At 56.0% G+C, this 24,075-nt stretch overlaps 8 protein-coding genes across 8 annotated transcripts; 3 read left to right on the top strand and 5 right to left on the bottom strand.

The window, feature by feature from the left end:
• Positions 1-873: 873 nt before the first annotated feature.
• On the bottom strand, positions 874-1,425 carry C8A04DRAFT_31272 (uncharacterized protein; the record flags this gene model as incomplete). Its single annotated transcript, XM_062781702.1, has 2 exons — positions 874-1,268; positions 1,365-1,425. 2 exons carry the CDS (start codon positions 1,423-1,425, stop codon positions 874-876), a joined length of 456 nt encoding a protein of 151 aa, XP_062634545.1.
• Positions 1,426-2,011: 586 nt separating this feature from the next.
• On the top strand, positions 2,012-3,152 carry C8A04DRAFT_31271 (DnaJ domain-containing protein; the record flags this gene model as incomplete). The annotated part of the gene is made up of 2 exons (XM_062781701.1): positions 2,012-2,534; positions 2,605-3,152. The coding sequence occupies 2 exons, from the start codon at positions 2,012-2,014 to the stop codon at positions 3,150-3,152; spliced, it is 1,071 nt and encodes a 356-aa protein (XP_062634544.1).
• Positions 3,153-4,563: 1,411 nt separating this feature from the next.
• On the top strand, positions 4,564-8,037 carry C8A04DRAFT_14283 (protein FAM63A; the record flags this gene model as incomplete). Its single annotated transcript, XM_062778034.1, has 4 exons — positions 4,564-7,018; positions 7,124-7,315; positions 7,364-7,553; positions 7,710-8,037. 4 exons carry the CDS (start codon positions 4,564-4,566, stop codon positions 8,035-8,037), a joined length of 3,165 nt encoding a protein of 1,054 aa, XP_062634543.1.
• Positions 8,038-9,747: 1,710 nt separating this feature from the next.
• Positions 9,748-10,794, bottom strand: C8A04DRAFT_31269 (uncharacterized protein; the record flags this gene model as incomplete). Its single annotated transcript, XM_062781700.1, has 2 exons — positions 9,748-10,620; positions 10,705-10,794. The coding sequence occupies 2 exons, from the start codon at positions 10,792-10,794 to the stop codon at positions 9,748-9,750; spliced, it is 963 nt and encodes a 320-aa protein (XP_062634542.1).
• A 1,589-nt stretch (positions 10,795-12,383) lies between these two features.
• C8A04DRAFT_39304 (mitochondrial inner membrane i-AAA protease supercomplex subunit YME1) lies at positions 12,384-15,235 on the bottom strand (the record flags this gene model as incomplete). The annotated part of the gene is made up of 4 exons (XM_062784541.1): positions 12,384-12,893; positions 12,987-14,416; positions 14,480-15,158; positions 15,209-15,235. The coding sequence occupies 4 exons, from the start codon at positions 15,233-15,235 to the stop codon at positions 12,384-12,386; spliced, it is 2,646 nt and encodes an 881-aa protein (XP_062634541.1).
• A 463-nt stretch (positions 15,236-15,698) lies between these two features.
• On the top strand, positions 15,699-16,991 carry C8A04DRAFT_14301 (origin recognition complex subunit 6-domain-containing protein; the record flags this gene model as incomplete). The annotated part of the gene is made up of 2 exons (XM_062778037.1): positions 15,699-16,491; positions 16,657-16,991. The coding sequence occupies 2 exons, from the start codon at positions 15,699-15,701 to the stop codon at positions 16,989-16,991; spliced, it is 1,128 nt and encodes a 375-aa protein (XP_062634540.1).
• A 59-nt stretch (positions 16,992-17,050) lies between these two features.
• C8A04DRAFT_39302 (uncharacterized protein) lies at positions 17,051-18,317 on the bottom strand (the record flags this gene model as incomplete). Its single annotated transcript, XM_062784540.1, has 4 exons — positions 17,051-17,814; positions 17,911-18,144; positions 18,221-18,241; positions 18,296-18,317. 4 exons carry the CDS (start codon positions 18,315-18,317, stop codon positions 17,051-17,053), a joined length of 1,041 nt encoding a protein of 346 aa, XP_062634539.1.
• A 1,668-nt stretch (positions 18,318-19,985) lies between these two features.
• C8A04DRAFT_31265 (ubiquitin elongating factor core-domain-containing protein) lies at positions 19,986-23,528 on the bottom strand (the record flags this gene model as incomplete). Its single annotated transcript, XM_062781699.1, has 4 exons — positions 19,986-20,859; positions 20,921-22,320; positions 22,382-22,595; positions 22,660-23,528. 4 exons carry the CDS (start codon positions 23,526-23,528, stop codon positions 19,986-19,988), a joined length of 3,357 nt encoding a protein of 1,118 aa, XP_062634538.1.
• Between the last annotated feature and the right edge of the window lie 547 nt (positions 23,529-24,075).

The following is a 24,075-nucleotide window of genomic DNA, read 5'->3' as shown; positions in this document are numbered from 1 at the left end:
AAAAAAAAAAAAAAAAAAAAAAGGCACAAAACACCAACTAAACAACAAAAAGTTCACAGCAACAAAATCGATTGCGCATTTTGACGACCTGAAAGCCCTGCCCCCCCCCGGACGGGATTTCACGACTACAACAGATCAAATCCCCAAGTCGTCATGTTTTTTTATTTCCTTTGTTCAACTTTCTGGGACGGTTGTCTGCAAGCTGGAGTGGGAGCTTATGCATCGCACCTAGACAGAGCATAGACGGGTACACGGGCGGCGGGACTATTCTTTGAGAGCAAGCAAGAATAGGTGTTGAGATATCGGGACATTATGGGACTTGGGCTCGGGCGGAGACCTATCAAGTGCTGAGCCGTCTCCCTGGCGTTTGGGGGACTTGTTAGGGTTATGTTTTTTGGTGCTATTTAACCCTTTTCCTCCTTTTTGTGAGGATGGGTTGGTTTGGCGTTGTCGGAACCGGAGTTTACCCATACAGTAGAGGTAGTAGACTAGGCCTTACTTGGGATCGGGAGGGGTTTGTGTATTTTATTGTTTAGGACTTGTAATTGTTCATGGCAAGAAACATTCGTGGAAACAGAGTCTTGCCTGTTTGTATTGATGGGAAACGGGTTGAAATATGAATACCCTGTTCACTAGCGGTCATCTCTCCTCTTTGTTGTGTGCTGTTTGATATGATCCCCTTGTAGAGCGGTCGTCTTTGTATACAACACCCATCAGATGTGATTCTCAACTAAACCGCCTGCTCTCCTCCCATTGTAATCACCTCTCTCATCTTGATAATTCCAGAATCCGGCTTTTCACTTTTTGCCCCGCACCGTTCTCCTCCTTTTCCTCCTCCCCTCTCCCGCCTTGCTCTCTCATTTCCCATCCCACTCAATCCTTATAAACCCCCCACCGATTCATCTCCCTCCTCTCCTCCTCCTCCCTCTTCCGATCACCCGTCAAATACACATACAACCCCGCCACCGTATTCGCCGCCCCCAACGCCATCGCCGACCCCCTCACCAGACCCCTCACCGAAAAGAATTTATCCCTGATCGTCGACAAGCCCAGTAACCGACCCCCTTGGTGGCGTCGACGAGAAGCGAGTAGAGTATAAATGCCGGACCACGCGGCTGTCATGCCGGCGCCGTCGGTGGGGAAGCCGGCAAGGGTCAGGTAGCTGCTGAAGGTGAGGAGGGGGGTGATGAGCATGGGGAGGGGCTGGAAGGGGCGGGCGTGTTGGGCGATTATTAAGGTTGTGAGGGTCATTGGGGGGATTGCGGAGGCTGGGGGGGTTAGTTTTTGTGTTTCTTGCAATATGAGGTTTTGAGTTGGGGGGTAGAGGTGGGTAGGTATGGAGGGTGAGATTGAGGGCGACTTACTACCCCAGGCCCGGAGCTGGTAGGTTAGGGAGACGGGGGACTTCTCTTCAGGAGGTGCCATGTTGATGGTATGGAGTGTTCTGTTCGGTTTCGTGGTGTTGTCCCCTCCGCCCAACGGCTCGCTCTCACAAACTTCAATCGCTAACTGGTTATTCGGCGCATCAACTTTTATAAGCAGTGACGTCGTACGGAAGTTCTTATCTTATCGGCCAAACTTAATGACTAAGCATCCGGTTTCTGCGGACCCCCAACCTGTGCCCCCACCATTTTCCCTGTCGGCGCAGCTGGTTGCACGGACGGCGAAGCATTCTGGAATGTGTTCATTGTTTGGGAACTGCACACAAAGGCCAAGTAAGACAGCTCGACCATCAGCATCAACGACTCTTCGAAACTGCGGCGTCGCAGGGACAATTGACCCTTTCTTCTTGTATTGTGCAGCAGGAGATACTACGGACACTCCCGTTTTGTCACGTTTGGCGGTCTGTCTGTCCTGTTCTGTTCCTGGAGAGCTGGAACAATTTTAGGGGTCTTGCGTGCCCAGACGGCGCAGAAGAGAAGACACGATACGACTTCCAACTTTCCGCCCAACCGCCGTTTGAACAACCTCCAACTATCTCTATCCCGACATAACCCACCGCCAGGGCACGATGCCCGCCTCAGCCTCCGCCTCGGGCGCCTCGGCGTCCCAAAACGACGCGCGCAACCGGCGCGAGCACAACCAAGGCAACCAAGAGCGCAAATACACGGTCGAGCAAAAAGCCGCGGTCCTCCGCATCCGCCGATGCGAAGCAACCGCCTTCTACGAGATCCTCGAGCTACAAAAGACGTGCTCGGACGGGGAAATCAAAAAGGCCTACCGCAAGCTCTCGCTGCTGACACACCCGGACAAGAACGGCCACGAGCATGCGGACGAAGCGTTCAAGATGGTGGCGCGCGCGTTTAGTGTGCTGGGGGATAAGGAGAAGAGGGATAAGTTTGATCGGTTTGGGACGGATCCGGATAGTCGGTTTGCGAGTGCCCAGGCGCAGGCGCAGCAGAATCCGTTTGCTGGGTTTGCGAGGAGACCCGGGGGAGGTGGGGGTGGTGGTGGTTGGGGGGAGGAGGAGATTAGTCCGGAGGAGATGTTTGCGAGGTTCTTTGGGGGAGGGGGGTTTGGAGGGCCGTTTGGAGGTGCGTGATTTCGTCTCTTTGCCCTTTTACTCCTTGCCGTGAAGATCTGATACTAATTCTCCGAGCACAGCTTTCGACGGCGGCGGACCACAATTCGTCTTCAACTTCGGCGGACCCGGCGTCAGGGTACACCAATTCGGCGGCGCGCGACCACGAGCACGCCCGCGGAACCCCGGGCAACCCGAGCCGCCAGCCAGCGCATGGAGCACCATCATCGGGCTCCTCCCCATCATCATCCTCATCCTCTGGCCGCTCCTCTCCTCCATCACCTCCGTCCTCACCACCCCCTCCACCCCAGTCACCCCCAGCATGGCCTTTGACGAACCCAACCCGCCGCTGTACACGATGGAGCGGACGATGCCGCATTTCGGCGTCAAATACTACCTCAACCCGGCAGACGTGCAGGCGTACAGCGCGTCGAAGCTGGCGTCGCTCGATAAGCGCGCCGAGGTGGTCATGGTGCAGGAGTTGCGGATTAAGTGTGAGAATGAACTGTCGCACAAGCAGCAGCTGCGGAATGCGGCGCAGGGGTGGTTTTTTCAGGATCCGGATAAGATGGAGGTTGCGAATACGTTTGAGATGCCGGCTTGTCGGAGGTTGCACTCGATGGGGGTATAGCGGGGAGTTGTTTAGATTTACTTTTTTTTTCGACTAGTTTTTGTTTTGGGGAGCGAGGGGAAGAGAATAATGTCTAGACCGTGGTGTGTGTTTGTGTATGGTATGTGTCATTGTTGCGTGTGTGGTACGGAAACGGTCTTTCTGATGATGTGATGCTGAAGCCGCCCGGCGTTGGGGGACGTTTGCATACTACGTACAGCGTGTGGGAGATACGTGGTTCATGTTCATGTATATCTGTATTCGGAGGTAGGCAGGAAGTGATTTGGGGTGACGCAGATCAAGATGCCCCGGTAGATTCCAGGACGCAGAAGCTGTCCATGTTACCATCACAATTCAACATTCAACGGCCATGACTTTCCAACCACACAATGAACAGATCCTGTCATGAAGTCTTCTTCGAGACGCCGTCAACTTCCAGCTGTGCTCGTAGAAGCTCAGGCTTGTGTCAGCGGCCCAGTGAAAGTCGACCTCGAAAGAGACCCAGGTCCAAAAACACCAAAAAAAAAAAGCCGCGCAATGCACTTCCCAAAAAAAGAAATCCTTCCAAGTCGTATGCAGCCCAGCTCTGCAAGGACCCTGTGGCAACTTCAACGCCTCTCTGTCACCTCACTCTGAACAACCACCACCCGAGCCACCACGCCCACCAACGCCCGCTTAGCCCGACCCAACAACCCCTGCTGCCCTGGCGCTGATGACGAGGCCCGCCCAGGCGGGTTTGTGGGCCCCGCCCTCGTCCGATTGGCTGGTGGGCGGGGATCCCCCGCTGAAACGAATTGCCCGTAACCTGCGGGCGAGCCCAGGAATGACGCGGGGCGGGTCGTTGCGGGCAAGGTTGGGGGCTTCGATTCGCAAGCTTCCCACCCGCAGTTGTTGTTCAGAGGTAAGCCTGAGGTGTGGAAGCTCTTCTTCTGCCCAGTTGATGAGGAATGTGCTGATTGCAAGATTCTTTTCTGCCCCTCGAGAGTTACTCGTCGTTCGTTTGCTTGAGACATTGGATCTTGGAGATTCGAGGTACAGCGCCCGAGGGAAGCTGTGTTGCCATTACGATTACGAACAAACCGTTGGCCGTTTATTCCAGCTTCCACGCTCAGAGCCTCGCTCCGATCCTCGAACTGCACCCAACATCGAACCGTTATTAGATCATCTCGACGACACGCACTGACGACGAAGCATTGCGAACCCGTTACATAATCAACTATAAAACCCAAATCATCCCCCCCCTTAGCGACCAATCGACCCATTTCAGGACCTCCAAGGTTGACAGTTTGACGGACTCGACTAGCCCCACCAAACATTTACGGCCCGGCTGTCTCTCTCGCGCGGGTCGAGGGAACGTCCTTCGGCTTCCTCTTTTCGAGCTCTAACACGCCACGCCGTCTCGCTTTCATCGTTTACTTTTTAGATCCGCAAAATGGTGACTCGAAAACCGCTACCAGCGTCCGCTGTCCTGAGCCCAGGCGCAGCCGCCTCAACACCATGGTCGCCGGAGAAATCCACCAGCGACGAGACGATATGGGGAGACAACGACGGAGCGCAACACCAGCATAATCCAGATGGGAACACAAATCTCGCGCCACCAAGCGACCTCAGTGCTCCCCGATCCGGCGGTCCGTCCAGCAGTTTCTCCAGCCTGGGCGACGAAAGCAATATCTGGGCCGACGACGTATCCGCGCTGTCGACCACAGTAGATGGTGATCTAGGCGGCCAAGCGCCACCGCGGGCGCTTCCGCAGGGGGATCATGGTAGCTCCGGCGCAGCGATATCCGGCCCGCCGCCCTCCAAACCGGAAACGAATCCCTTTAAAAGGAAAATGTCGCTCAGTTCGATGGGTTCGGCAGCGTCGGGCCAGCCAGCACCGCCGCAGCATGCTCCCCCACCTGTTCCGCCTGTGCCGGTTGCAGATTTCTCGCAGCTGAGTGTTAGTGAGCCGAGTACCAACCCGTGGCATCCGGCTTTGAAGGAAAATTCCACGGGTGTGAGCAGCAACGCAGCCGCAACACCGCCGAGGCTGCCGGAGCAGGATTCCACCGGCGGGGATAACGTGTGGGCGTCGTCTTCGGCTCGGCCCTCCCGTCCACCGAGTCCGGGGTTGGGCGCCGAGTCGCCTACGGTCGTGTCGATTCCGTCGGAGGAGGAGTCGGGCGGGGGCTGGGAGGAGGAACCGAAGAAACAGCCTTTGCGGACCGCTCCGATTCGGGCGGCGGATGGGGAGATTCTGGAGGATACACACGCCTGGGATGATTTGAGGAGTCTTGATAAGGGCAAAAATGCTGCTGCTGGTGGGCAGGCACCGCCAATACCGGGCAAGGCGCCGGCGGGGGGTGACGAGTGGAATCTGATCGATTTAGAACCGGCTCCGCGGTCGCTGTCAAGACAGAGTACATGGGAGAACTTTAAGGATGACGATCAGGCTGGGAAAGCGGCATCTGCGCCAGCACCAGCTCCGGCTCCGGCTCCGACATCAGCGTCAGGCCCATCAGCGGCAGAGCCATCGGCATTAGAACCCGCGACTGAGGAAGCTCCCGAATTACCACCAAGACACTCCAAGGAGTTGCCGCCCCCACCGCCGCGCGTCGTCGACGAGTCGGAGACATACCAAATCAAGAACATCAACTGGTTCGACGCAACAGCAGCCAAGAACCCCCGCACCTCCCCAATCCTCGTGCAAAACCTCAACGGACCCTGCCCCCTCGTCGCACTAGTCAACGCGCTCACCCTCACCACCCCCGCCGACAAGACCAACACGGCACTTGTAGAAGCGCTTAGGTCGCGCGAACAAGTCAGCCTAGGTCTGCTGCTAGGCGCCGTATTCGACGAGCTCATGTCCGAACGACGCGTGAAACCTGACGTGCCACTCCCCGACGTGACAGAGCTGTACGACTTCCTCAAGGGCCTGCACACAGGCATGAACGTCAACCCGCGGTTTGTGCCCACGCGCGAGGTCGTCACGGCGTTTAAGCGGACGTCTCTCACCCACCTCCACCCGACGGAGCGCACCGATCTGAGGATCCCGGGGACGTTTGAGCATACCAAGGAGATGGCGCTGTACTCGACATTTTCCGTGCCGCTGATCCATGGCTGGTTGCCGTCCCAGGGGAGTGACGGTGAGGACGACGGCGGCGCGGCCGAGGCACTAGCGCGCCAGGCGGCATCGTACGAGGACACGCAGAACCTGCTGTTCCGCGAGGAGGAGCTGGAAGCGAAGCTGTGCGATCCAGATCAGGGGTTGACGCCGGACGAGCAGCAGCTGTACCAGGACGTGTTGACGATCAAGGCATTTCTGAGCGGGTCGGCTACGCAGCTGACGCGGTTTGGGTTGGATGTCATCAAGACGGCTATGAAACCGGGGTCGGTGGCTATTTTGTTTCGGAACGATCATTTCTCGACGCTGTATCGACATCCGCAGACGTTGGAGCTGTTGACGCTGGTTACGGATGCTGGGTATGCTGGGCATGCGGAGGTGGTGTGGGAGTCGTTGGTGGATGTCAGTGGGGAGAGTGCCGAGTTCTTCTCGGGGGACTTTAGACTCGTGGGTGGCGCCGGTGCCGGTCATGGGCAGGGTCATGGTCACGGCCATCGTGACGAAGTGCCAGACAGCTGGGAAGACGCGGCTGATGCACAGGGTCTTGGCAGCAGCAACTGGACGACAGTGCAGTCCCGGCGCGGTCGTCCGCAGAGCAACGCCGCACGACTGAGCACCAACCACCCCGGAGGCGACACCCCCCTATCCCCAAAACACGAACAGGAAGACCGTGACCTAGCCCTGGCGCTGCAACTGCAGGAAGAGGAGGACGAACGCGCCCGACATGAGCGGGAGCGCCGCCGAAGGGAGAGCATGCTCTCAGAGCAGTTTATCGAACAACAAGGTCGGGGGGGTATCAACACCATCAACGGGAACGGCCGAGGCGGGCCAGGGATAATACCCGCCCGTTCGTCATCTTCATCTCTCCCTCCAGGTCCCCCTGGACCAGCTCCCCGCCGCGGCGCCCCCCTTATGTCCCCGGCCCAACCCTCCGCCATCCGCCCCTCTCCCGCATCCACCAACCCCCACTCTGCCGTCGGCAACATCGCCCCCTCCCGCCAACGCCCGCCACCAACCCAAGCCGTCCGCTCCCTCCTCCCACCTGTCCAGACCTCTTCTAGTCCCAATCCCAACTCGGGCCGTCCTAACCCCGGACCCGGACCCGGATCTGGATCTGGACCGGCAGGAGGAACAGCAATAAGACCACGCACCCACCGCCCCGCAGACAACGACGAAGACGACGCCCCGCCTAGTTACGAACAGGCCGCGAAACAGATGCCGTATGTCCCACCTGCTGGACATCCTAGTCACCACGCCAGTCGGCAGGGCAACGGGTCTGGGAGTGAATCTCCGAGGGTCGGTTCTGCTTCGGGGTCAGGGTCAGCAGCGGCAGCGGGGAATGTACCCCGCTCCACCCGCCGAACAAGCCAAGCAGGCCAAGGCCAAAGCCAAAGCCAAAGCCAGACCTACCAGGCAGGTCAAGGTCTCCGCAGCCCTGGCACCGGCGCCAGCCGAGCTACCACCGGCACTGGAAGTCCGGGCAGTGGATACAGAGGCGTCGACGGCCCCGGTCCCGCCGCAGCCGCCGGTCTAGCAAACACCATGCGAGGTGCCGGATTCGGCGGGTATGGAGCGGGTTATGGAGCCGGGTTTGGAAATGGATTTGGGAGTGGATTTGGAGGGGGGTATCGGAGGGGTCCGTTGGTGGGGACGGGGTCCGGGTTGGGGACGGCTGGGAGTGGGGGACACGGGGGGAGTGGGCATGGAAATGGGGGGAGTGGGAGGGGAAGTGGGAGGGGAAGTGGGAGGGGGGAGGATGGGGAAGAGGGGAGGGAGAGGGAGAGGGATTGTGTGGTTATGTAGGGGGGTTGACTACCGAGACACTACTTGAGAAAGGTGGAAGTTACTTGAGAATTGGGGGGGTTGAAAAGGGGGTGTGGTGTATGATGTTATGAGCTATGGACTACACTATCATGGGAAAGATATGGAGTATTGAGATGGGTTTCTTTGAATCGGGAATTTTATGTACACGGTGGTGCTATTTTACTACTGGGTTTGATGGGATAACTATGCCGAGCAGGGTGTGATGGGTTAAATAAGTTAAACTGAGCTGAGCCGGGCGTTCTATGTCTGGTATTGTCTGGTTTCTTTGTTGGTTCGGTTTTATTTGTTGTTGGTATCCTCCTCTCTCGTTTGGGTTTGTTGGAGAGGAACGGACCGAGGTGTAAGTTTTGTGCCTACAAAATACTCGAATTGCGAGTGTGGGGGAGAGTGGGATGGATGGATGGATAACATACGCATATGCAAGCTGGGCGGCTGAGATACCACTATACATGCAGCATGTTGAATTGTTGAATTGACGTTTGTCTAATCATGTGTCTGTCTGTCTGTCTGTCTGTCTGTTCTAACGGTCTGATGTGGGAGTTGATGGAGGTGGGTGGTTTGGTGGGGTTTGATACACAAAGATACAACACACAGCGAGAATTGAGGGCAAGCAGAATCTGTTAAATGTGTTGAACATGGAGCTCGGGATATTCAACATCCAGCAGTATGGGTGTTTTAGTGTTCCATGTGTCTCATTGTTCCACGGTGTTTTTTCGAGAGAGGAAAGTGTCAGAGGAGGGCTAGACGAGAAGCACATACATGGCGTTAGAGTTACAGTGACTTGGGATGAGATGATATTACAATATTTGGATATGGTCAACCATGAATCATTTTATAGCTAGTGGACATGCCGAGACAAGCTGGACGTGCAGAGTGAATATCACTGTATTGTCATAAATACCGTCCTCAACAATACCGTCCTTACAAATCTCTCCGAAGCATACTCCTCACATCGCTGCTCGACTTACTCATCTATACAGCCATGGGACAGTCGAGAAGCATGGAGCAAAATGGCGAAAACTAAATAAAGAAGAATGAAACAAGGAAAGGGAAAAGGGGCGTACAAAAAAGTACACAAAAGCAGGGCCAGAAGAAAGGCCTGAAAGTGGAACCGAAACGGGGCATCGGAAAGCATCGGAAAGACATTAAAGGGTGCTCGAAGCAAGACTAAAACAGGGAATAAATACAAGGCCAAGAAGAAAAGCCCAGAACTTAGGCAAGAGAGAACGGACGCCCAAGATTTGCTCCAAACATGTCGTGAAGACGAATGTATATTGCTACAGCATGTTAAGACCCTTTTATACTGTCATACAACAGGAATCGAAAGCTCGCTGTGCGCAAACAGGGCGCCGGCCTGTTGTTCGTTTAGGCAGTATCCAACTCGGTACACAGCTCAACCGACACAGTGATTGTTGGGGGCTGTTCCTGAATAAGGGGTATATGGCAGTGGGCATATTGCCCTCAGGTTGATTATCCGGGTTATTGTCCTGAGACGAAATAATTCTAGCTGCCAGTTTGCTACTGCAGCATCACTCGGTTTTCAACGGATTGTATTTAATGAGTTAGATTTGTACAGAACATGTCCATGTACCTGGTTTCCACCAAGTGAATCCCATGATACATCTCCCAACCCCCATTATTCTCCTGCTCTCTCACTTTCCACTTCCATCCACATAAACATCACCACCACTACCACACCCCCGGAATAACCGCCCACCTTCCACGGATCCGCTCCTCCCCAAACTTCTCCGCATACCACTTCCGCCCGCTCACAGCCCGCGGCAGCATCGCGGCAATCTCATTCAGCACAAAACACCGCGCCGGCACACACCCCCAGCCCGCCGCCATCCAAAACCCAAACCACTCCACCCACTCCACAAAATAGTGCGGATACAGCATCACCTTGAACAACCCCGCCTGCGGAATCTCATAGTGTTTGTCCACTCCTTTCCCAGCCCCCTTTTCACTCTGACCCTGTCCCTGATTCGGACCCGGCTTCCCATCCTTAGCAGCAACCTCCCTCGCCCTCCGGCCCGCCCGCCTCCTAATCTCCCTCAACTCATCATCATGATAATAATTCGCCGCCAGCCCCACATAAAACACCCCGAGTCCAACCACAAACTGGACCATTCCACCTCCCCAACCGCCCGGGAAACTCAACTGCGAGGCCCACTCCGCCTGAGTCGTCGGCCCGTACCCGCCCAACCAAGCCCCCAGCATCAGGCCGTTGACAACCTGGAACCCGGCCCCCGCTACCCAGATGACGATGTGTAAGGGGGACATGGAGGGTTGGAGGAAGGGGAAGAGGAGGGCGCGGTAGGTGTAGTGGAGCACGAAGAGGAAGGCTAGGACTTTGTTTTGCCAGGGGAGGCCTTCTTTCTCTAAGATGGGGGAAGTGGACGAAAAGAGTTGAGAGGGGAGAGTGGAAAAGGTGTAGAGGAGGGTGAGGAAGCCGGGGGATTCCATGGTCAGCCAGCCGATGCGGCCGGGGAGGTTGAGGCGGGAGGTCACGGAGGTTTTGCCCATGCCGTACCAGGGGATTGCCCATTGGAGGGAGGCGAACTGTTTTTGTCCTTTAGTATCTTCATTATAGAGAGTGAGAGGGGGAGTGCTGTGTTAGAGAGAGAGGCAGAAAGAGAGACGCACGACAGGAAACCATTTCCACAGCGAGAGAATCAGTTCATAGTTCTCGCGGGTCGGCGGGTACCAGTTGGGGATGAGCCCGACGGTGGCCATGGTGTGTTTCTGAAAGCTGAGGTTTAGAAATGTGGCCGTTTCCCGAACAGACTGAATAAAAACAAGCGCCAATTGCCACGTAACAATCGGATCCGAGTCCGATTAGTTATAAACTGAATGCAAACCTCTCAAAGAGAAGAGTAAAAAGACCGCCGCGGTGAGGACAAGAAGAGGAGAACCGCCCGCTCTCCTCAATGCTACCTTTTGCAGCCGAGCACCAAGTCAGTTACCGCTGGTTGCCGTGAAAAAAGTAGTCAAATGGCACGCTGTGATCCGAGCAACGACGAATGATGTCAGGGACGGACCGGGGATTTTGGTAATGTACAGATACGCAAGATGTAAGATACCGTATGAGAAGGTTGGGAAACCGAACCCGAGGGACCCCACCCCCGCAAGGTCGGAAGAATAGACTGGATTGGGAAAGGATCTGTGGTATAGATAATGTTGGGAACTTTATATTTCTCTAATGCAGTGACAACACGGCATTGCATCTCTGCGGCGGTAGAAGTTCTCACGGGAGGGACAGAACCGAGGATGGTTTACTTCATTCAACTCGTCTGAACAGTACCGTCAACAGAGATCCCGACATCCCGTCAGCGCCTAACCTCTGATTTCTCCAATAAGTTACGGGATATTCCTGATAACACAAAGTTCACACCCGCTAGAATGATGCCTGCTCAGGTCTTCGTAAAATCAAGCATTGAACTTGTCGATAACGTTATATAGGTCGAACGAACCGAAACATAAATCCGATGTTTACGTCCCGTCGTCCACTGAAATGATGGAGCAGACAAGTACCAAGCCTCAAGATTTACTCACACCCGGCTCCCGAGTTGGCCCCGAGTTTAATTGAGCATCATCAACCTCTCTTATGTTCAGTGTTATCACCACCATAGCAGCCTTACACCACCATCTCAAAACCATCACAACACCATTACAACAACACCGCAGCACAACCCAGCACAACACAGCACAACGCAAAACTCAAACCCATACGAAGCCGAGAAGTCCCAAAACCAGAATATACATTAACAGTGGGTGGGGTATATACCTCAGGTACTATACAGTTACTGTATACACACACAACCCCCACTGCATCATACCATACCACCCACCATACTACTAGTTACTGACGACAGGCATGCAATGGTTCAGCTAACTCACACACTCACACATACACACACGGCCACACCACCCACAGTCACCCACAGTCACCCACACGTCAGACACAGCCACACCTATCATGAACGACCAAAGGGGAAAAAAAAATTGAACAAAATAAAAATAACGCCGTTTCCATGCCCTCTTGTGCTTGTTGTTGTGCTTGTTGTGCTTGTTGTGCTCTTATGATTTGTTTGGATCCGTTTTCCTTTCGTCCCTCTTCCAACCTTCCTGCCTTCCGCCCATTTCCTACCGTCGTTCACCCCTCCTATCCTACCCTCATCCATTTCCCATCCTTATCCCCATCCATTCCACCCCCATCATCCCATCCATCTGTCCATATCATCACAATCACAACCCACCGCCGTGTCCACATCCTCCATCATCAAAATACTTCAATCATAAACAACCCCATCAGAGACCACAACCTACTCCTTCGGATTCGCACTCCCCGGTGGCGGCGGCGCAGGCGGAGGAGGCGACGTACTCCCCCCTGACCCCGCGTCCTCCCCACCAGCACCACCCGGCCCCGCCGCCCCAGCCCCCGGTGTAAACGGCGGCACCGGCGGCACCGGTACATCCCCAGGCCCACCAGCCGGAGCCTCCGGCTTCGGCACAGCCATCGGCCCGGGCGGCGCCGCAATCCGCCCGACTAACTTCTCACCGCGCAGGACTTTCTCGACTTCCGATTTATCGAGGGTTTCATACTGCACCAGAGCCTGGGCGAGAAGGTCGAGTTCGCGGCGCTTGGCGACGAGGAGGGTGCGGGCGCGGGAGTAGGAGTCTTCGAGGACTCGTTTGACTTCGGATTCGACCATGGCGCGGGTTTCGGAGCTGAGTTTTTCGTAGGAGCGGAGGTATTCGACGGGGCCGAGACGTTCGGACATGCCGAGTTGGGCGACCATTTGCCAGGCTGTTTGGGTTGCGCGGTCGAGGTCCTTGAAGCACAATTAGCATTCGTGAAGGGACAGAGGAGGAGATGAAGGGGAAAGGGGGAAAAGGGGGAAAAGGGGAGAAAATGGGGAACATACACTGCTGACACCGCTGGTGACCAACTCGTTACCGTAGACAATCTCCTCGGCCACCTTCCCGCCCATGGCGCGGTCAATAAGACCGAGATAATCCCTCACGGTATACGAGTGCTTGTCCATAGTGGGCAGATACGCGGTGTGGCCGAGACTGCGCCCGCGCGGCAGAATCGTAACCTTGTACAGCTCACCGGTGGTGTCGCCCGAGTAATAACTAACAATGGCGTGGCCGGCCTCGTGGTAGGCCGTCATCTCCTTCTCCTTGGGGGTGATCACCATGCTGCGTTTCTCGGCGCCCATCAGCACCTTGTCCTTGGCCCACTCAAAGTGTGATTGCATGACGGACTGGGCCTTTTGCTTGCTGGCCTGCACGGCGGCTTGGTTGACAATGTTCTGCAGCTCGGCGCCCGAGAGACCCGAGGTGCGGCCGGCGATGGCTACAAAGTCGACGTCGGAGCCGAGCTTGATGTTCTTGCCGTAGTGCTTGAGGATGGCGATGCGGCCGCGGACATCCGGGAGGGAAACAGTGACGTGGCGGTCGAAGCGGCCGGGGCGGGTCAGGGCCTTGTCGAGGGACTGCGGGAAGTTGGTGGCGCCCATGACGATGACGCCACTGTTGGAGGAGAAGCCGTCCATCTCGGTCAGGAGCTGGTTCAGGGTCTGGCGGATGTAGGTGGCGTCGCGCGAATTGCGGCGGCCGCCGATGGCGTCGAGTTCGTCGATAAAGATGATGGAGGGGGACTTGGCCTTGGCCGCGTTGAAGAGCTCGCGCACGCGCTTGGCACCGACGCCGACGTAGATCTCGTCGAACTCACTACCGGACATGTAGAAGAAGGGCACGCCGGCCTCACCGGCCACAGCACGTGCCAGCAGCGTCTTGCCTGTACCGGGGGGTCCTACCAGCAAAACACCTTTGGGAAGCTTGCCGCCGAGGTCGCTGAAGCGGTCCGGGTTCTTGAGAAATTCGACCACGTCCTGCAGCTCTTCCTTGGCCTCATCGCAACCGTGGACGTCGGAGAAGCGGGTCTTTTGCGTCTTGGCCTTGGGGTCGATGCTGTCGACTTTGCCGGGGCGTCGGTTGAGCGAGGCCATGTTTTCGACGGCGAGAGTGATGACGACGAGGCCGATGTAGGCCGTCAGACCAAACCACAGGAGGAACTTGATCCAGCGCATGAAGACGTTGCCCCAGGTCTCGTCGACGATGACGTGCAGGGCGCCGTTCTTGCCGATTGTGGCGCCGGTCGAGAAGGCCGTGTTGGTGCCTGCCTGGTGCGCCGCGACGGCCTGGCCGACGGCTTGGGCGCTGCTGGGACTGAGACCGGTTGCTGTGAGAGTGGGATTGCCGAGAGAGGGGTTGCCAGCGCCGGTGCCGTTGATCATGGTCAGTGCCTTTTGGTACGCCGCATCGATGACCTCGTTGGTGGCAAAGCGGCCTATTTATTCGTGTTAGAGTACATATCACAGAATGATACAAAAATAGAGTAGACAGAACCCACCAGACTGATACCGTTCGACCACAATGGCCGGCATGTTCGCCTTCAAGAGCAACTGATAAAACGAGTTCTGCGCCGTCGCACTGTTCGGGTTCCGGTTCGCCGACGCCTCACGGTTGGCCAGGAGATCGCGCGAGACACCGCCAGTGCCAAAACCGCGGTATTGCCCAAAGCCAAAAGTACCAGTAGACTGCCATTGTGGGGTCTTGATCCAAGAGAGAGGCTGCATGCGGCTCGGTTGATAGGTGCTCATGGAGCGGAAGCCGAAGCCGGGAAGAGACGTGGTCGATTGTGTGGTCGTCGACAGTGGGCGGGCCACCAGTGCGGCGTAGGAGCGGCGCGTCAGGGGGTTCGCCATGCTGAGCGAGCGCGGGGACATGGTCGAGAATTCCGAGAAGAGGTTTGTAGACAGGGCTGATGCAGGAGTGGAAGCGAGGCGGGGGTCGAGGAATCGCGACGACAGTCCGGGTTGAGCGGCCCGGAGGAAGTCGGGAAGTTCGGTCTTGGATCGGGTCGCGGGGGGGTTCGACGGGGTAGCCGGGGCATCGAGGGCGAGGGTTGTTGAGGGAGATTGTGATACCGGGGGAGAGGGAGTTGGAGGGGCGTACGATACGCCTCGCCAGGGGATGAGCAGCGTGTTCGCAACCGACGGCCACAGTTCCGTGGTCGCCGCCGCGATGCTCTATCTGATGTTAGCTAAGAAAATATATATAGGAAACTACAGCAACGTACCGGCAGCCCACTTGCGTGGAAAGCCATATCGAGTGCCGCGTGTGGGCTACAAGAGGGTGAGTCCAGCGACGGAATCGTGGGATGCAGAACGCAAAAGCCAGATGATGCAAGCCGCTGAAGGCCTGGAATGTTGGGGCGACGGCCCGGCTGGGCTTGGCAGAGTGGCGACCGGACCCACCCCGGTTTCGCAGGCCCCGGTTTCGTATGGCACGTGACCTGGCGTTTGCGCGTCGCGTCTCAAGCTCCACTCGGATTTTACGTAGCGAGTCTTGGAGGCTAGTTCAATGGAACGAAACTCATCGAGCAACATTCTAACCCTCCGGACTTTTTTTTGTAAGTTTTCTTTGCGGAAGAGTCGCGTTCCGATACTTTGCCCTCGTTGGGTCGCATTAAACCCGAGGCTCATTTTGGTCCCTTCTTATTTTTTCAATAACCATTTAATTCTCTTCTTTTCCCTCTATTTCGGCGTAATCCCACCAGAGTAACCAAAATGAGCCGCTCCCTCGAACAAACCCTCCTCTCCCTCCTCCCAACCCACAACACCGCCCTCCTCCCGGAACCCCTGACCCTCCTCGCCAGCTCCCTCCTCGCCCAGTCCCGCCACCGCGCCAGCACCCTCAAAGCCGAAGAAGAAGTCGCGCGCCAATACGCCTGCGCCCACCTGGCCTGCGACCGCCTCAAGACCGTCCTCGACCTGCCCCCCATCGACCCGCGTCCGCCGATCCTGCCGCGGATTTATAAGCGGTTGTATAGTCATCTTGATCGGATTCTGCCTGCTACGGCTGTCACGCCGTCATCTGCGCGGAATTCTCCGGGCGGTGCGTCAGTAGTAGGGAGTGCTGGACGGGTGCGCACCCCGGCGTCCAAGTTGCGGGAGCAGTTACATGGCCGAGGGAATCATGGGCAGCTCTCACCGCTCGCGGGGAAGTCAACAGGGAGGAAACCCGCCGAAAAAGAAAAATCTCTCGCCGACCTCCGCGGTACAACAACCACAACCACAACCCCCTCTAAACACAACCATAACACAACAACATCACCAACAACAACATCACAGAGTAATTCTCCCCTCCCCCGCTGGATCCTCCCCACCCTCCGGCTCCTCCTCATCCGCGTCGGCCCCCCCACCATCGGCCCCGTCGTCGCCTCGGCCCTCGAATCCATCATCACCCCATCCTCATCCCTCACAAAGGACGCCTGGGTCCTGGATAACCTCCCCGCTACGCTGGGGGCGCTGTATATCTATGTCTGGCGTGGCGTGACCTGGCCTTCACCCTCTCACAGCAGTAGCGAGGACGGGGGGGAAGAAGAAGAAGAGGTGAGTGTGGATCGGGAGCGGTATGTCAAGTTCAGGAAGGAGGTGGCGTTTTGGATTGGACGGGCACGGAGGGAGGTGGATGGGGATCGGAGGAGTAAGGCTGCACGGGAGGAGCGGGAGAGGGAAGGGGGAGCCGGGGGGGAAGACAGATGGGAAGGGTGGAGGGAGGTGGGGGTCAGGGAGCTGGATGCGGCGGCTGTGAGGGGGGCGGAGAGCGGGTGGTTTTTGATGGAGTGGGTGGATGGAGTGGGGGATTTGGTGGAGAGGGAGCGGGAGAGGGTGTTGGAGGGGGATGAGCTGGGGAGTGATGATGGTGAGGAGGAGGAGGGTGGTCGGGAAGGGGGGCGTATTCGGAGGGTGGACTCGATGTTTCGGGAGGAGTATGATTATTTGAGTGAGCGGAAGCGCAAGGCGTATGCTGCGTGGGAAGAGGGGATATTCAAGAGGATCAAGGCGTTAGAGGCATAACCCCATCTCTTATTTCTGGGCTGATCTCCCCTGGGTTAATTCCCCAGCCAAGAATCTATCTACTCACCAATCTTCTTCAAACTCACCACAGTATCAACCACGCACTCCTCAAACCCCCTCCACTTAATCCCCAACACCTTCTCCGTCTCCTTATTATCAAACTTAAACCTCTTCCCCTCCTCAGGCAACTCCCCACCCTTGGTATCCTCCCTCGGCGCCCGTTCCGCCTCCTCCGGAAACCTCCTCCTCACAATCTGCCCCAGTTCCGCATTACTAAAAAACCCCGCCGTCGTAAACAACCTCTTCCCCCCGGCCTCCTTCACCTCCAACCCAGCCTTCACATGCGCCTCCGCCACATCTCTCACATCCACCCAAATAATCGCCCCTCCCGTCGTCGGCACCTCATCCCTCCACTTCCCCCTTAACACATCCACCACCCTTGCATTACTCGTATTCACCCCCTCCCAACTCGCCAGATAATGCACCACCGGCCCAAACACCATCGGCGGGTTGATCGTCACCAGATCAAACCGCACCTTATCCTTCTCCCTCTCCACAAAATCCCACGCGGCCTTTTCGGCGAGTGTCTTACTCGCGCGGTAGGCTGAGGCCGGGCTGTCGTGGATTTGGGCGAGGGTGATGGGGTTCCAGCTGCGTTCGGAGAAAGTGTGCTGGGGGTCGGAGAGGTGGGCTTCGTCGAGGATGGCGGCGAAGGAGGAGGTTACGACGACGCGGCGGACGGTGGGGGAGTGGGCAGTGATGGCGCGGAGGATGGAGGTTGTGCCGGTGAGGGCGGGGGCAATTAGTTCTTTTTGGGGGTCGGCTAGACGTTTATTAGTACTAAATAACCTAAGCAAGAAGAGGAAGATAGAGAGGGAGAGAGAGACATGGTGGAGAGAGAAGGGAAAAAAGGACGAACTAAAATTAAAATGAAACGGCGAGGCCGTATGCAAGACCACCTCCAACCCAGGCGTCGTCTTGACCACCTCGTCAAAGGCGTCTGGCTGCGCAATGTCGGGGACAATAGCGACCGACAGTTCGCCCGAGGCCGCCTGCGACGGGTACGCCTCGCGGATCTTGGCTGCTTTGGCCTCGCTGCGGACTGTTGTCACGACAGTGTGCTTTTTGGCGAGGAGTTGGTCCAGGATGTGGGCTGGGTGTGTTAGTATACATAGTAGACGTCTCATGGTTGAAGATCTCGAGCGTGGGTATTGAAAGGGATCACGTACCGGCAATGAAGCCGGAGCCACCTATCTCTGTTAGCTTATTGTCTCGTATGAAGTCGATCCAATTATGCCACTCACCAGTCAAAAGAACCTTGGTCATCTTGTCGTTGGTGCTTAACCTCACAATTCAATCTTCAATATTCGTATTCGTTCAGGATTCAAATGTTCGTTCACAGTTCAGTGTAATATCCAAGTTCCATTACTGCTCCACAAACTTTGGTCTCGACCCATCTTTATATGTCCCCAATCCTTGGGTAGCTTCAACCGGAATAAATCTATCCCACCCCCAAGACAACCCAAAACCCACTGACAAATCCCCTTTTACGATTCTGATCCGAGACCCCCCGGGACTAAACGCCAACCCACATTCTAACGTTAACTCCAAACTCCAGTACCCCTCTTAAGCCCGAGAGCCCCTCCACACACCCCAACAATAACCCCGCATCGCCCGCATCACAACCCCACGTACTCGCGAAGGTACCGGACAGTACCCGCTTTGCCCCTCCATGATTCAAGCAGTCACCTCTCAAGGTGGTATTCGCCATCTTGCGGTGTCTCTTCGCCATTCGACGCGATTGAGATAGGTCGTAACGGGAAATGTTTCTTTTCTTTTCTTTTCTTTTTTTTTTTTTTTTTTTTTGAAAGTCGGATTATCTACGGTATGCTCTGATAGTGGGAGAATCTGAAAGCGTTGTAGGGTCGCAGCTTGTTTGTTCATCTAGGTTAGGATATAAGTCGGATGTTTGTTGTTCCAGGTTATATTAGATGTTTTGTAAGCCTACTTATGCAACCGCGTCCGCATTGTCCTCCGTACATCGTACCCCGGGGTTTACATCTAGTCGCAAACAGAGCCAGACAGATTCAGGATCAGGATCAGGATCACCGTCAGGGGTAAGTTCTCATTCTCAGGTTCGGTTCGCGCTGTTTAGGTCCGTTAAGTCCGGGACATCCGTGTGTGTGTACGTGTATGTTCAGACGAAGGTAGTACTTCAGGATCAATATTTTGATTCCTCCTCTCTTCGACATATTGCATGCATATATGCATGTATGCATGTACATACCTGATCCGCATGGGTTGTAGTAAATGCAGACGGACGTAGTTGGGCCAAGCGTATTGAATGCGGAGTGAGTGCGTTTAACCTGGCCCAGACATATTCCAGTCATCCCACCTTGAAAATGTCACGACAAACGAATAATTTATCTTTTGAGGATAAAGTCACCGAAACAAGTCATAAGATTTGTGAAATAATCTCCCCTACAATATAACAACACACAACGACTGGTCGTGTGCTTTATTCCCGACTCACAATGATCAGGTGCAATTACCAATCCATGAACCCCCTCACGTATGAAGGAGACCACACATGGCGCCAAAACTGACACAAACAACACAACACACACACACATCATCACATCTCCCCCAATAACCAACATACTGATCAATCGATCAATCCTATTTCTCAGCTCGAAAAGTACCCTAACCCACCACATACATAACAAGGAAACAAAAGAAAAGCAAAGCAATAACCACCCGACCCATAGTCCCTACCCCAACTCCCAATCAATTCCCGAGTCTATGTGAGGTCATAGGTCCCGTCCCACTACCAAACTCGCAGTGCAGTGTATTGGGGTGTAGTGCAGTGCAGTGTAGCAAACCAAGTTCATGTCTCGCCATCCCGTCTTTCATCCTCAGTCAAAGAAACCCAGGCTTAAAGCCATACCATTCCCCAGACGAGCCACACGCATCGGGGCGAGAAAAAAAAAACCCCTACTGCGTAGTATCCATAACATCCCCCACAGCCGCCGCCCTCTTCTCCGCCTTCCACGCCTCAATCCTCGCCTTCAACCCCTCATCCGGCACAACATCCTCAATAGTCATCGGCTGCCTGGTATACGGATCCTTCGGATCACTCAACAAATGCTGCATAATCGTCGACCGATCCACCACATGCTTCGACGGCAACACCACAGGGTCCTCCATCAAAATCCCCATGATCGGGTCCTCAAACTCCGCGGGGGCATCGCTGAAGTCCGCTTCGGCGCGGTCTAGCGCTTCTTTGGCTGATTCGATCTGCGCGGCTAGCACATCCCAGGATTGGATGTCTTTTTCGTCTTTGAGATGCTTGGTGCGGAGGATGTTGGCCGTCGTGGCCATGGTGGCGGGGTTGTAGGAGCGGCCGTCGGCGGCGACGGCGCCGATGAAGGAGGGGGAGGAGCCGAGGTTGAGGTAGATGTCGACTAGCTCGGGGAGGAGGGTTTTGGGGTTGAAGTAGTACTTTTCTGCGTTTTCGACCTTGAGGGTTTTGGATTTGGGTCCTGTTAGGATCTCGAGGTTGTAGTCCAGCATGCCGGCTAAGCGCTGCACGATCTCGGGCATTGTGAACGACTCGCTGAGGGTTGTGGTGAACAGCTTCATCATGCCGACTGTTTCGTTGGCTAGCTGCATGTAGGACGTGGCCTGGTTCTCTGCCGTGTGTAGCTCCTCTTCTGTTTTCTCGCGGTCTTCCTGGGATAGGTTCGGGTCTCGCAGTCGACCTTGCAGGTCGTGGATCTTTGGGAACTTACTCAACCCTTCGTCCAGGACGTACGTTGCGTCGTTCATCAGCAGGTTCACAAAGCGTACGAAGAACGAGCGGTTCGATCTATCAAGATTAGCGCCTGCCACCTCCATCCATACCCCGGGAAATAAGAGTCCCAACTCACTTGCTAGACTGAACCAACTGCTGCCGATACACATCATTCGTCCAGACCGTCTTAATAACCTGGAAAATCTCGTATCGAATGTTGAACTTGTCGTAAAACGCCGAGCTCACCCCCGTCGACTCGCACTCAATGTAAAACTTCATCACCGCATGCAACAGGTAGTCGTTCGCAAACTTGGTGCTGGTCATGAGATCTCCCAGCACCCCCTTCTGCAGATGATACGTCGGCCACGTGCCCTGGAATAGCAGCGTGACCAGCGACGACTTCAGGTACGGGTTCTTGACGTACTCGGACGACTCCAAGAACGTGATGCACAGCGCAATCATCTCGTCGCCCGCAGCGGAGAGCACGATCTGCGGGATGTAGCGGAAGACAAATTTGAAATTGTCCACCACGTCCTGCAGCGCGTACTCGGGCAGGCACTTGAACGCCTCGGGCTGCTCGGCCGCCAGTGGCAGCTTCAGCGGCTTGTCGGGGGTGTACTCGGTCTGGCTGGCCACACGGAGCAGCCACACCGTGACGTACCGCATGAACTGCAGCGACCGGCTCTGCATCTTTTGCTCCAGTAACACGCCCTCGACCGAGAACTTCATCGCCATGACCCGCTCGAGAAGCAGGACGTGGCGCTTGAGCGCCGCATCCAGCAGCTTGAGCTGGTCGGGCCGGGCGAGTAACTTATGCCGCTCGGCTTCCATCATGGCAATGTTTTTCTCATAGTGCTTGATGTCCCGGTCGAAACCCTTCAACTTCGCATTGGCCGCCTCGCTGCCATAGTGATGCGCCGCCAGCGTGAGGAAGAAAATCTCGGTGATGAAATTGGATTCCCCATCCAGCTTCTTAGCGTAAAAAGCATCCGACTGCGCCTGGTCCGCATTCAGCTTGGTCTCCTCCTTGATGTCGAGCCTCGGCTTTCTCCGGAAGTAGTCGACGTCAATGCGTCCCACCTTCGAGAACGTGCTGTCCATGAATGGCTCGCACAGCGTGTCGAGGATGACCGTAACGTTGACCATGAACCCGTCCGACGAGACTTCCCGCTGGTCGACTTGCAACCCCCTGCGTTTCTGGTTGGCGTTCATGATATAGGCAAACCAATCGAGCACCTTGTTCCTGGCCTGCGGACTGGCACGGATAAAGGCGTTGACGACCGTCTTGAGATCCGACTGATGCGCCTGTAGAGTCATCTGTAGAGCACTCTGCGACGTTTGGATGCGCCCCTTGTCCATCGTCCTCGGCCCCGCAAAGTAGACTGTCGTGACCTCCGGCTGGAGCGGCGATATCCTAAAGAAAGGTCCCAGTATGGTGTTCTTCTCGATGCCTGGCGCAGATTGGGCCATCTGGAAGCACGGATGTTGGGCGACCGCGTTGAGGAGAGGCGGGAACCTCGAGTATGTCAAAAGGGCCTAGTTGAGTCTGTCAGTATGTAACCCCTTTTTTAACTGTCCACCTCTTGCAACTACTCACATTGACACAAGGCTTGTAGTCGTCATTCATGCTCAACGTAGCCAGCTTGCTCGAAATATCCGTCATCGCCTTAGTAAACAGCGGCGCAATCGTGTCGTCCTCTTCCAACCGCGCCACGGCTTCCCCAAAGAACTCCATGCACAGTCCATTGTCCGTGTCAACCTCCCGAAGCAGATACGGCACGAGGGTATCATGAAGCGGGTTCGGATCTCGGCTGTCAAATACCACAGTCAGCGCTTTTCCACACCAGACTCTCACCCAAATCCATCACAACTCACCTAAACAACTCCGGCACCGTCAAAGCAAAGATACAGTTGCTAAAACACAACCGCCTCGCCTCCTTCAACAACGCCTCCTTCTCCGGCGCCGGGCCACGGAACAACTTCAAAATCCGCACCACCCGCTTCCAGCACGGCAGCAGGTACTCAAACAGCGGCCGCTCATGCGGCACCGCCGTCGCCGCCTCCATGATCGCCTCCTCCAACCTACCAACAGACAACTTCAGCCCCCGGCCCAGTCCTTCCTGTCCTGTACCCCCTTCTTGCTGCTGTTGTTGCCCCTCCTCATCCGCCTCAGCAGCCAACTCGGCGCTCAAGTTCGGCAAAAAGGTCAGATTATGCCCCTGGCCGTCCGTCGTGCGGTTCGGGTCGACCGTGATGCGGAAAATGGACGTGAGCACCCGGTCGGCATAGTCCTCGATGCTTTCCGGTGTCGCCGTGGCGTTGGTCTGTTTCTTGGGTGGGGCGCTGGCTGGTGAGCCTGCGGCGTCGGAGGCCTGGCGCTTGCCCCGTGAGATGGCGCTGTTGTTGTTGTTGTTGTTGTTGTTGGAGGTGGTAGTGGTAGCGGGCGTGCTGCCTGGCCGACTGAGGGGTTTCGGGGTAGACGGCGTTGCAGAGGAGGAAGAGGTCATGTTGATCCGGGCCCGGTTCTCGGCGGGGGTGGGCTGGCTTGGTGTTGTGCTCGGCTGGGGGGTACTAGATGTCGGAGGGGTCTCAGTGGCGGGGGAACCGGCGCGGGGGACGCTTGAGCTCGACGGGCCACCGAGTTTTGCGAGCCGGCGCTGGCGGATCTGGGCCATCGTCTCTTGATCCGGCGCATCGGGCGTCGATGCCGGCGGGGCTGAGGGAGGTTCTTCGTTAGGGTCCATGATTACGGTTGGTGGTGGTTAGAAATCAAGGCCTCTGGGATAGGCCGCTGTCGTGTGATGTTGTAGGAAGGGTAAAAGAAAGCACCGCCTTTGGAAATGCAAAAGACACTAAAGGCTGCGAGATTTCGCAGATGCAAGGAAAGAATGGAAATTCCTGGGCTGTCCCGGATCTTCGAACTCTTTGGGCTGCCGGGGTGTTGGGACTCGCAACCTTTGTTCCAGTGAGGGCCGATGCTGTTTGCATCTTTGAGCCGATGGCGGGGTCAAGAGCTGAGCTCCAGGCTGGAAGGCGCTATCGATTGGAGCCTGGCCGCCCCTGTTTGGTGCAACGTAATCACGGCCTCAGCGGGACCCAGTGGTGCACAGAAGCACACGGTCGAAGACCGTCAAGCAATTAGTCAGCATGGACGGAACCAGCAGCGGCCTCACCAACGAGACCGATTCCATTCCTTTCATCAAACCGTTGGGTTGAGGGACCATGCATTATTCGAGAATCACGTCGGACAGGATATCGAAATCAACGCATTTATTTCTTACAAGTCTCTAC

This window comes from Dichotomopilus funicola (genome assembly GCF_033296635.1).
Source record: "Dichotomopilus funicola strain CBS 141.50 unplaced genomic scaffold C8A04scaffold_63, whole genome shotgun sequence".
Taxonomy (NCBI): domain Eukaryota; kingdom Fungi; phylum Ascomycota; class Sordariomycetes; order Sordariales; family Chaetomiaceae; genus Dichotomopilus; species Dichotomopilus funicola.
This window is presented reverse-complemented; position numbering and strand designations above follow the sequence as displayed.